Source organism: Parus major, chromosome 1 (assembly GCF_001522545.3).
Source record: "Parus major isolate Abel chromosome 1, Parus_major1.1, whole genome shotgun sequence".
Classification (NCBI taxonomy): Eukaryota; Metazoa; Chordata; class Aves; order Passeriformes; family Paridae; genus Parus; species Parus major.
The window spans coordinates 65,770,354-65,783,574 of NC_031768.1; the positions used below are offsets into that span (position 1 = coordinate 65,770,354).

A 13,221-nucleotide genomic window follows, 5' to 3' on the forward strand; every position below is an offset into this window, starting at 1 on the left:
TAGAAGATCCATTATGCTGGGTTTTTTTTTTTTTTCTTTTAATTTACTACCACTGCTTTATACTAATATCTGTAAATTCTGAATGATTTTACAATTCCCAAATGCTCCTAAAAGTCAGATCCTATGCTCTTGATTTCTGACTTCTATAATTAGCTAGGCAGCTTAAAAACAAAAAAAGAGTTCTCTAGTGGAGGCACCATTACAGTTTTGTATACCATATATACAAGTACCACTTACAGAAGCTTAAATTGGACACATTGGTGTGACTACTCATCTAAGAACATTATTTCCATGAGTAAAACCCTGAAAAATTTAAGGACAGAAATTTTTGTTCTCTTCATACAATGTGTTATATCTAACATGGAATAAAGAGTATCTTTACCCTTACACTATTCTGACATACCTTACTTACAAATACTGTAAAACAAAACATATTTGCTGAAAACCATCATTTATCAATCTATTGGTCTGTTAGACTTCAGTCTGAATTTCACTGTACAGTATAGCATATAGCATCATCTAAAAGTATCCTACCATCAGTCACAAACTATAAGAGAATTAATGGACTCCTTTCACACTGTGTTGAAAGAAACTGCCTATGCTACCTCAGGGAAAAGAGATAGTAATCATATATATATCTATCTTCAGATGCTATATTTAAATGTGATGAGCAAACCTGTTCTTTATCCAAGTAATCAGGATTATACTGATGTAGTGTGAGGATATCATAAATGGAGAGGATGTAGTGTGGAATATCATAAACTCCTTCAAACATACTATGAAAACATTAACTGGGAAACAGCTTTATCACTTATTTTCAGTAAACAACAAAGCATGCTATTTTTGTTATGCTGTAAAATGTTATAGGATGCTAAACCCCACAAATGTAAAAAATGAAAATATGTGCTAGGGATCACAGGAATACATTACGGAATGATTGTTTAATATAATCCATATGTCCAGCATTCAAACCTGCAAATAATATCTGTTTTGCTGTCAGATGAGGTTATGTTTAAAATGGATCTAGCAATTCTGACATCATAATTGAAAATGACCAATGTATATAAAAACTAAATTATTGCCTTGTACTTAAGAAGTTTAACATACTGGCTTTAATTATTTTAATTTTTTTTTTTTTTTGCACTAAGACAACAATATTTTCTCAAATGAATTAACAATCAGTTACTTTACACAATTTTTCTACAGAGATTTCAAACTAAGAATGTATTTTTGTCATTTTCCTGAAATTAATAAAAAATATTTCCGACTCAATAGCAGTACTAATGAAAACATCACTTTAGCTAAAAACCAAAATATCCCACACCCTTCCATAATCACAAAACATTGGCAGGTCAAGAATGCAATAATTATTTTATCAGCTGGCACTTTATACCTGCAATCATGTCGTCCACAGTACTCATCTTCAGCAGTACCTGTTCAATCAAGCCAACTTCCGTGCTAGTCTGTAAATTACGGACACTTTTACGAAGAATTGCAGTGAACATACTCCAGATTTCTGCTTGGCACGTTACATCACAGTGCTCCAAAAGCTCTGACATGCACGTAATGCTCTCTGCATCCTGGATTATAAAGTTCATCTCTAGATCAAATTCGCCACCAACCAGCTAAAAAAGAAAACAAGAGCAGCATTACAATGTGGACTACATAGTTTAGTGTCTCATACCTTCTTTGTGACCAATACAGAATATGTTTTACATGGTTAGAGAAGTAATTTTGATAAGAGAAACTCACAGTTGCACTTTACAACAGAGAATTAGCAATCATGTTATGCAAAACAAAGCTTGTAAAAAATATACACAGTAATATCATACAACATTACTTTCCATTTTGTCATTGAATACAGCATCTCAATAATATAAAATCAAAATGTATTTGAACTATGTCTTCCAATGGAGTAATTGAAATGGTAGCCTGGCTCTGACAGATGTAGTGCAGAACCCAAAAAGCTCAAGAAGCAATTGAGGCTTTTCCACCATTCTTCGAAATTTGCCCACTCAAAAATAAAAAGACACTAGAACTAACTTAGATTTTTCTCCTGATATAAGACAACATTTGCCCTTACTTATGAGTTTGGAAGACCTTACTGCCTTTTCCACTGTCCAAGCCAAACAGTCATGCAGTCATGCCTGGAAAAAGAACCACTCATCTGCTCTAGAGTAAGAGAGACATAGAAAATTTACATTATTATACCACACATCAGCTCATTGTGTGGTCAAGGAAACCTACTGGCTGCTGCAAGGAAGAGACTGCACCAGGAAAGGAACAAACACTCAATTAAGTAGTGAGTTAACAGCAGTACTGACAGTCTGACTCCTGTTTACCCAGTACTACTGGCAAAACTCTATCCAAAGTCCTAAACTAGTCCTAAACAAGTAAGTAGCACAAGTATCAGGCATGTATTAGGAGGGAGGGAAAAGAAAACCAGTAAAAAAAAGATATAGTCAAGACCAAATATATCTTCAGGAATGGAATTCAACAATTTTGAACAGTCATTTGTGTAACTTAAAAAAGCTGACCTCAATCTACTAAACCAAATATGAAATTCAGTTTAAAAAAAAAAAAAAATCCCCTTTTAATTGGCATAAACATCTTTCAATTCTGAAGGAAACAGCCTCTCACACATCCTACTTTACCCTAGTAACTTTGAAGAACTTTGAAAGTACCAGTGTGAAATTTCATAGAACCATGGAATCACAGAACGGCTTGGGTTGGAAGGGACCTTAAAGATCATCTCGTTTATCAGCTAGACCATCTAGTTCCAACTGCCACGGGCAGAAACCTTCCAGCTTACTCAGAGTCTCATCCAGCCTTGGTCAGTCTCTCTGGCAAACCTGTTACAGGTGCTTCACCACTCTCTAGTATATCCAATATCTAATAATATCTAATAATAAAATCTAATATCTAATCTAGTCCTTCCCTCCTTCAGTTTATGGCCTTCCCCACCTCAACCTATCAGTACATGCCCTTGTAAAAACTCCCTGTCCAGCTCTCTTTTAGGTTTTCTTTAAGTGCTATAAGGTCTCCCTGGAGCCTTCTCCAGGCTGATCAAACCCAATTCTCTCAGCCTGCCAGTTAACACTAATTTCAGTAACTGTAAATATATTAGACAAAATGATGAAATAAATTAATATTAAAATAATTCTAAGATTTTTTTTGTTCTATTTGTTTAATGGAGTTATATAATTAAAATTTGAATAACATGGTTTAAATTAAAGATATTCAAAGAATTATCTCTTATAAGTGCATAATTTCAACACTCAAATTTAATAGAAGGCAATTCTGTGGCCTATTTAAAAGCAGTTGGTATTGACTTCAAATTAAACTCTAAAAAATAAGCAAGTTGAAATACTATTCAAACTTTTTTTGGTGGCTAAACCTATCCAATCATTCAAAGACTTATTTCATACCCTATTTTCAGACAATTAATACAAGTAAGCAAGGACTAGCTTTGGCTTCCACCCTAATTCATACTTTTCATTCACTCTCAAATTACTTTTTCCTCTATCAATTAATTCCTAATAACCAGTTTATAATTTTGTAACATAAAAGCTTCTAATATGCTAAATATATAAAGAGACTACCTCCTTAGTTCTCCTGAGACATTTAATTACATTCAAATAAAAACTATTATCCTAATTATAATTAGTACTTTAATTTAAAACCTGTGACTGCATATCATATATTTGCATATTTGGTAAACACACAATGTGTACCAAAGGAAGGCAAAAAAATTTTCATGATTAGAAGCACAGTATTTCTATGGCCATTCTTTAGGATCATGAAATAGTTTCACAGAGTTTTTACTCTCTTTTAAAAAAATCCAGGCAGAGATTTTATTTCTGAAAACAGCAGCAAGTTGTGCATACTTCATCAGCAATCTGGGTTGTTGTGTTTTCACCAGGATAAGCCTCTCTGAGATTATGGTGAAAACAGCCAGAAGTAAAACAGCCACCTCTAGAAGACATTCAATTGAATTCTCGTAGATGACTATCCCAAGATGAAATTAAACACCTCCTGGAAGTGTCTACTTTCTTCCCATGGAGGAAATCTAGGATGACAAATTGTATCTGCTGAGTCTTCATCACTGGATACATCCAAAAGCCATGTGGTTACAGATCTGGACAACCGGCCTCAGCTGGCCTGGCTTTTGCAAGAGGATCAGAGAACCTCCAGACTTTTGCTTCTACCTCAAAAATTCTGTGATAATATTTAGACAGACTAGATTAGATATACTACCCACCATTTGGTTTTGATAAGTTGGACTTAAAAACAAGGAAAAAATCCACTACTGCCTCCATTGGAATGAAGAGGTGCAATACAGACTGATCCCCTTTCTTCAAACAATATTCATTGTAAAATTCTAGTTAATTTAAATTAATAAACTAATAAAGAATCAGTAAAACCGATGGAAATAATTCACTACAGACTAAAATAATTTAAACTGTATTTGCCTTCTAATGTAAATCAATATACTAATATGTAACATTTAAGAGACTGAAATGAAGCTCCTGTACCAGTCTGCAGTGACAGGATATTTCAGTACTATTAAAACCAAGATGTTTCTGCATCAAAAAATACCCTGAATGCTAATAGAATTGGTTCTATGGAGAGTCTTCTCCTGGGCTACAGACTATTCAGCAGGCATTACAATTATTTCACTTGTACAACTGACAACAAGAAATTTACACCCCATCAAGGTGACTGCTTATTTTACCAAAGAAAACATTAAAATGCTCCTGCTTGCCCTTAACTTCAGTTTAAGCATATTTCAGTCAGTAAAAATTATCATAATTATCATTAAAATCAACTTCCTTAATAAAGGAAATAAATTAATGAACTAATTGGCGATGATAGCAAAAATTTAGGAAGGTAGGGGGAGGTAACTTCTTTGAAGTAGTCATCTTAAATTCATCATGAATTAAAAATATTAATAGTCTTGATAAAAAAGAAGTCCCAGATGACAAGGAAAAGCTAAACAAAAGTGAAGCAAGTATACAGAAATAAATGAACATGCTTAATTTGTGTTCAAGAAATAAAGCAGGCACCTCTGCTTTAAAATGTGCACAATCAAATGGAATTCAGCCAATAAGAGAAGATTCATTACAAAGGAAGTATCATCTAACAATATTTTTGCACCTGGATTTCCCAAGGAAGACAGTAGGTAAAGAGGAATAACCAGAAGCACAGTGACAATGAGCTGGTAACGTGCTGACACTAATGAAAGGACAAACTTTTCTAAGGAGCCAGAAATCATTAAATGCAGTTAAAAACCACCGACTGCTGAGAGCTGCAAAGTTTCTTCTGATATCAACTGTCCAGGAAACAATGCTTAAAAATTAAAAATTGGTAAATGCAAAGCAATTCAACATTATTACAGTTTTCCTCAAACTTGTACAGTTTTCCTGTACAAGACAACAGGCTCCAAAGTCTGATATTATCATCCAGAAAAGAGATCTTGGAGCCCCTAAGGGTGCTGCTTCAAATAACTATTCCATATTAAAAACTTCCAAATTACAACTAAATATTCATAATTAATTTGTAGCTTTCTAAGTTGGGTAAAACTGTGGATGGAACACCACATACCAAAAAGTTAAATCATACTTCCAAAAGGTAACTTATTTTTAATATAGCTCCCGTAATAGACTTCTGTAATAAGACAAATTTCCACTAGAGTACAACATGAACATTTCAATAGAAATCCTTACAGAAGCCAGTACACCATACCATAAATCACTGATCTTTCCATATCATACATCTCAACTACAATCTTTTTTTATGTCAAACACTAAGTCTTCGCATTCTTCAAGGGAATATTTAATATTTAGTAAAGACTGCGCTTTCACTGTGATTAAGTATCCTGAAATATTGTTTGTACTTTGTCATATTCTGCATCTTTCACAATGCAGCTGTAAGAAATGAAGCACCAATCTAATGTTCAGAAAATGGTTACAGGTATGGTGACTGTGGTCAACAAACAACTCCCAAAGTGATACTGAACTGCCAGCAATAAGCAAGTTAGACTGTATTCCCCACGCTGAGATTGCTTATAACAACAGGTTGACACTCCCTGCAAAATTTTCCTACCTTAACCTACACCACCATTCTCAAATGCAGCTGCTTTACTTGGAATCTCCATTTTTCTGAATATTGTGGCCATTCCTCAGTAAGTTTCTACCATTCATCATGCTATGCAATAAATGGGTTTCTTCCTAAATTGTCACATCTCTGCAGAACTTAGGCTGGTCTTTTACACCCTTTTGGTCTAGAACAGAGAAGAAACACTCCCCCAAATAAAAGTTGTCTACATATCTCAGATAATATATTCATACCAGTTCTTGAAATGCAATAAAATATGTGCTACTGAACATCTGGAATTACATTGCTGACTTTTGAAAACTGGAATTTTTTAGTATCAGATTCTTCAAACAAAGTTTGGAAGAATGGATTGAAATTAAAAGTGAACAGAGTATTTCAGTTGGAAGGGACCTAGAAGAATCACCTGGTCCAAGTGTCTGACCTCTCCGGGGCTGTCTGAATGTTGAAGCATGCTGATAAAAGCATTATCTGAATGCTTCTTAAACACTGACAGGCTTGGGGCACCAAACACATTTTTAGAAAGTCTGTCCCAGTATTTGACCACCTTCTTCATAAATAAATGCTTCCTAACATTCAATAAAGCTCCCCTGATGCAGCTTTGAATGATTCCCATGCAAGCTGGCGTTCGTACCGGGGAGAAGAGCTCAAAACTTCCCTCTCCGCTTCCTTTCCTCAGGAAACTCTAGACAGCAATCATGAAAGACAGCATATTAGAACTATAAAAATCAAAGTCTTCATGCATTTAAATCTCTAAGTTTGCAGTTCATTGCTGTCAAAGAAGCATTTTCTAACTTCCTTCAAGTTGGAGTCTATCTGCATTTATTTAAACAAAAATCAAGAATATAAATTCTAATACTAGAGAAACATTGCCACTGAAAAATTCAAGTATCACAATAGTATAATTACCAAAGCCCTAACCACATCCAGGCCTAATCTGCACCAAGTCACTCCTACATTCTCTCTTTTTTAACTACTATCACATTTGCTCTGCTTTTTCTAAAGGCAAAAATAAATGAACGTATAACACAGTCAACATGACAACAGCCCTCATCTGTTTTGAACTGAAGCATTTTAGGTTCAAGTATATACAAATACTTGAACCTAAAATGAAATAAACTTGAACCTAAAATGAAACCAGAACAAAAAAAAAAAACCAACCAAAAACCCAACAACTTTCCTTGTAGCTATATAGGAGGTAAACAAAATTATTCTCTTCCTCTCCCTGACACCCACCTCTCATTTTAGGCATTACAAAACAGCTGATCTGGCATATGGCACAACTTTCCACAGGAAAAAATGCTGAGAATAACCTACTCAAATGAGATTGAAAATCTCTTAAAATCCCAAATCAATTAGTTGTTTTGAAGGGAAAATTAGTAAACATTTAACTCTTGATAATTAAAGCCATCATATACCATAGAAGTTTTTCAAAACTGGAACATCTTTTCTAGAAAAAAACACTGAACTGATTTCATAATCACCAGTGAGAATTCAAAATATGTGGAATCAGACTGCTACTGTTTTTTGACAGGCATTGTGAGCATTAAAACACAGCTGTCTGAAAAAAGCAGTAGGGGAACCAGGCAGGAAGAAAACAGGTTACTATTTTATGGTCGTTAACTAAAACATTAAATTTCTAAACAACTAATTCAGATTTTTAGGAAGATTCTTCTTCAACTGCATGAAAGATTTCTTTAGGCAAAAGTATTTAGAATGCTAAATGGAATAAATTAAATTGTTCAGTGACAGAAATGTGTGCTTATCATATGCATTTGTTAACCTAAATATATCAATACAACTACAGAGAAAATCACAGCCAAAAAAAACTTAAGAAAGTATGTTTCATAACTGGTACACATTATTTATTCTTAAATGGTAAATTTAAATTGGTGAATGGTAGTCCTTAGAGATTTGAATTACAGCTATGCGTATCTGGGTTAATTTTCACAATTCTCTTTACCGTCATTGGAAAGTAAAAGATGCTTCAGGGAAGTGATTATCTCAGTGGTTTTAGATGCAACATCAAAATGAAATAAATCTTTCTCAGGGAATGTAGTACTTTTTACTGACTATAAAAGGACAACTAGACAGGTACATCTAAAGTTATCTCAGATAAATCTTAACCAATGTCCTTACAATATCATTTATAACCAAATGGCAGCACTAAAAAGACTGATTCTCATGTGAATCATTGCAACAGGATGTTGCAATGTAAAATTGCGTATTAACATACCCCTCTTAAATGAGCCTTTCTCATTTTAACTTCAAAACCATTTTTACTCTGAATAATATACTGCACATACTTGACAGTTTGTCACTAAGGGAATGCTACCTAGTAAGTTTATTGAGAGTTTTAAAGAAATCTGAGAAATTAATATAAATGGTTTTTATACTTCCTGAGACTATATGAATGAAGTAACATGGTCAGCTTTTAGTACTTACAAGAATATGCTTGTTATTACCCAAGCTTAAAAATATCCCACAGATTTACCTTTATTTTCCTACATTTTCCTTTGAGGGAGGAGGATACTTCTGTAGGCAGATAACTCCAGTGGAACATCAACTGCCACTATACATATGATTTAGTGAGACAACGATCAATTACGCTCAGAGAGATCAAAAGGCTGTATAACATACTTGAAAATGTCAGACCTTTTCTATGTATTGTGGAGGCTTAGAGAGAAAAAAGATAAAAAAACACGCCACAAAACAAAAAATGGGCTATTTCGCACAAATTTCTAAAGCTGTTCTTTACCTATTGCAAAAAAAATCACTATTTTGGGGTAGGACAGGAATTAGTTTGATAAAGTTCAAATGGCTGCCTTCATAAAAGCTTCTTTAGCTTTTAAAGTGTCAGATTCTTTGAAATAAAAAGTCCTACCTTTGAAGGAATGCAAAAAAAAGTTTTAAAGTGTGACACAGGACAAATCTTACCCACTTAGAAAAATTTATAACACAATCCAACCACTTCTGACAGAAATGAAGACTGATAAAAGTATTTTATGTAGAAGTACCTAATCCAAAACACAAACCCAAAAGTTCTTGTGGTCTATTCTTCCTGTGACACTAGAAGGAGACACTGTTCCTATTTATTATTTTGATCTCCACAAAACCAATTTTAGCCAAAGCAGAATATGAACTTTGACTTCAAGATGTTGAACCTGAGTAATTAAAGAACCTGAGTAATTAAAGTAATTAAAGAAGCAAATTGCAGGTTTATTTTCAATAAAGTAAAATTAAAACCATTCTCACACTTGTACCTAATCTGTTTTCAGTTTATCTAGCTCAGTTTCTCTTACAAATTACTTCTCATCTTGACTTAATCACAAAAGAGATCAGCCAGTTAGATAAGGGAATTTCTTACCTCAAGAAAGTTAATGATTACTGACATCTATTTTAATAAATAAAACCAAGTAGCTTAGGTTTGCCACATGTCTATAAGCAAAAATTCAAAATTGATTTTCAAGGACTATAAAGAAGTTGATAAATGAGCACAGCTTAAAGGGTATGAAAAATAGCATCACTAAACAGATATTTCTGGTTCATTTTGCTTGTAATACTTCATAGCCCATTCTTGCCTGTCTTCTCTCACTTTCAAGAATAACTTTGAGATCAAGGTACAGATGCTAGTACAGTATAAGCCAATGCTTCTAATTGCCTGGTTTCAAAAAACAGATATATTTTAAAGCAAGTCATTTGGTGGTGGCTTGGAATTGTGCTTTTTTGGAGTTTTTCTTGGGTATGATTTTTAGGGTTTTGTTGGGGTTTTGGGGTTTTTCTGTTAGGTTTTTTTTTTGTTTTTTGTTTGTTTGTTTGTTTGCTTGTTTTTGTGTTGTGTTTTGGGGTTTTTTTTGTGGTTTTTTTTTTTTTTCTTTAAGGTATCTTCTTTGTTTCCAAGCCAGAAGAGAAGCAAAAGAAAGTGAAATAACAGGAAGTTACCGAAGTCATAAATTAAATGTACTCTGAAAAAAGTGTTTTTTGCAACTACTTTTGTAGCCTTTTCTACTAATAAGACTATAGCTTCACTGCTGAAACTTGCACAGCCAAATCTAATAGGTCAGCAGCATTCCTTATTTATTTTTCAACAGTCATAAACTATATGTAGCTTTTTGGGTTTTTCTTAGGTAATTTGAATGATTACCGAGGTTTAACATGGTTATCAGAGAACACTACCAAAAAAAATGAAACTCTAAGAAACATTAAACTTTCAACAATTACACATTGATTTAGATCTGATTTGTATTGCACAGCAAACACTATCACAAAACATATTTGTGCAAACACAATTTCTGTTTGTAAAAGAAAAATAACTAGAAAATCCCTCAATGCACACATACACACACCTGTTTCCCAAACTTCACATTCAGGAGCAAAGAGAATGTATTTGCAGTAAATACTAATAGAAAATTTTAGTCAACAGAAGTTACCAATAACTCAGAAAAATTCGTTTTTTAAATTTGTTTGTTAATTTTATAAGTTCTTTATTATTCAAAAATACTTGTTAAAGCAATTTTTTCTTTTTCATGTTAACTCACAGATGCATCCTGTGACTAGAACAAATTGCAACAATACAGTTAATGGAATTTCAGTCTTTGAAAATGACAAGGTTTATTTCAGAATAGTCTGTGGGATTGTTCCCAGGTACTTAAAGGACATATAACAATTCAAGAAGAAAAACATGACAAGGAACGTTGATTGTCAGGATTATCAAAAGATCAAAAAATAGCCACCTACCATCAGGACAAAACCCACTAGCCCCAAGTACTAGCCCACCATCTTCTTCTAAGCAGCCACTATATATTCCTCCTTAGTCTGTAAATCCAAAACAGATAGTCTGCAGGCTCTCTTACTGCTGTCTCTTTTCCTATGAGGTAAAATCAGGAAGGCAAAGTGGTTTCTCTGAGAGCATTACCTGTTCTTCCTCACTATTCAGGAGCTCTGTTATGTGCCACTTATCTTGTTAAATACCAGTTGACATAAACTCAGCTTGCTTTTTTTATATCATTGTTGTTTGGTAAGAAAAGGAAATACTTACATTTCTCCATTAGATTAAAGTATTGATTACCTAATTTAAGTTCTAAAAATTAAATAATGAACTTTTAAAGTGTCCTATTCGCATGTCCACCTCTCTCATAAGTTTTGGTTTTCTTTAGGGTCTTTCACTGCTTTCTTTTCCCTCTTGTCACAAAACACTCTACAACTCTTTAAAAGCCCAGAAACTACAAATCATGGCTATGCAGTATTTAAAACCAAAACAATTCCAATGAACTTAGTTATGACAGTGCCATTTCCCAGCTGATACCTATAGACGTACATTAAAGATCAACAGCAGAGTGGTAACCCAGGTAAACCACAATGCCAGGTATAAATGATCTCACAATACTTAAGTGAGATGTGCACAGCACTGGCCTTCACTTTATTTGGCTGAAAAGCAGGAGCTCAGTGGGAAGAACTGTGTCCTTAATTCTCAGCATCCTGCTGCCTGCTTACATCAATAATTTTGAGATATGTAGAAACATTTTGGTTGGTGTCAGCATTCTGAAACTTTCCAGTGGCAATGTTAATCACCAACTAGAGAAGCTCTACATTCAATTTCAATATGCTAATTTTCATCAATCTTTCATTTTTAGTTAACTACTTATCATGCAGTCCTCTGCTCCAAAAAGTTAACATGGGAGAAAACAACCCCGTGTTTGGCACAGTAAAAAGCCCTCATTCATTCCTGAACTGTGACTCTTTAGCGACTCTTTAATGACTATAGAACTAATATTGGACATGTGCTATAGTTCCACTTAATTCTGTGCATGTAACATAACTAGGTTAAAGCCAACAGTAAATGTGGAAGTGCCAAGCAGAATTTTTCCTTTTAAAAATATATGTAGGTTTCAGGAAATAATAACAAAACAGTATCTATTATAGTTAGATTTATTTATGGAGCTTGAACAAATGCTTCCTGTAGAATCTACCTAATTCTTGTCAAGACTCAAATAACCATTGACTATATTTTATAAATAAGTACAGTCAAATGTATAAACAACCATAGTTTTACATCAAACCTTACTTTGTTCCCATGTCTCCATATAAATTTTAATTTATAACTAGCAAAACCCTTCCAAATGTAACTAATTCTTGAAAAAATAATAATTTTTCAGGAAATACCATAATTTGCAACAGCACAATGCTGTCTAGTACGTGAAAAAAATGCAGAATATATATACATGACTTTAAGATGTCAGGGTTGGAAAAATCTATAGTCAGAGTCCTTAAAAATAGCCATATAATTACTGATGCTTTTCAGTTTTGGTAGCCTGAAGTTTGTTAAATTTTCAAGCAGTCCATACATTCTTTAAGGTTCAGTGTTTCTATAAGAAAATCAATACAAGTTATACTATTTGTTACATTTTTCTCGTCCTCAGAAGTGCACAAGAAAAAAGACAGGAATTGTCCTTTAAAAACTCTTAAAATTTTTCTAATCAAATTTATTTTTTTCAAATCTTTACAAGAAGTAGCTCCCTTTAATTATAAGGGCAATTTCTGATACTAAGATTTGTAAGCCTAGGATTTTTTAACCAGGTTTGTCAATATTTGTCTCCTTTGCTTCTCTAAATAACTCTCAAATAGTGTAAGAAAATTGTTCTCGTTTGTGACTGGACTCCCACAGGGTTTTAGCTGTCATTAATGATTTAAGATCTATTTTGTGCAATGATAAAACCCAAAACCTCAATTGCTAAAGGAGGCACCACACAGACCATAATGAATTGTTTTACAAGCATTTAAGTGCATCCTAATTGCCTTCCCCCAAGCTTCTTCTTAATTTATTATGCAGCTTTTCACCCACTAAAATCTTTTCTTTAACTTACAGATGATAACACAGTTATCAAAGGCCAGAATTATATAGGAGGTGTAATTCTAATCACAAAGAATTATTCAAAGGAGGAAACAGAAAGGCAGATAAACAAGTGTAAGAAACAATTTATTAGTAGTCAGAATTTCCCTTATGTAAGGAGCTTGTTGAATCTTCATTACAGGAAGTATCTCAGCACTTGAAACTCAGTGACAAGAGTCCAAGTATCTACAAAATGTGTAGCAGTATAGGCTGTGTAT

General features: G+C 33.5%; 1 protein-coding gene across 9 annotated transcripts in view; it reads right to left on the bottom strand.

The window, feature by feature from the left end:
- NBEA (neurobeachin) overlaps positions 1-13,221 on the bottom strand; it is a 457,700-nt gene that overhangs the window by 377,165 nt on the left and 67,314 nt on the right. For all 9 annotated transcript variants that reach the window (XM_033515238.1, XM_019006696.2, XM_015628205.3 and 6 more), the window contains exon 2: positions 1,394-1,625. In XM_033515238.1, the coding sequence (XP_033371129.1) occupies positions 1,394-1,625 (232 nt within the window). The remainder of the gene's footprint in view (positions 1-1,393; positions 1,626-13,221) is intronic.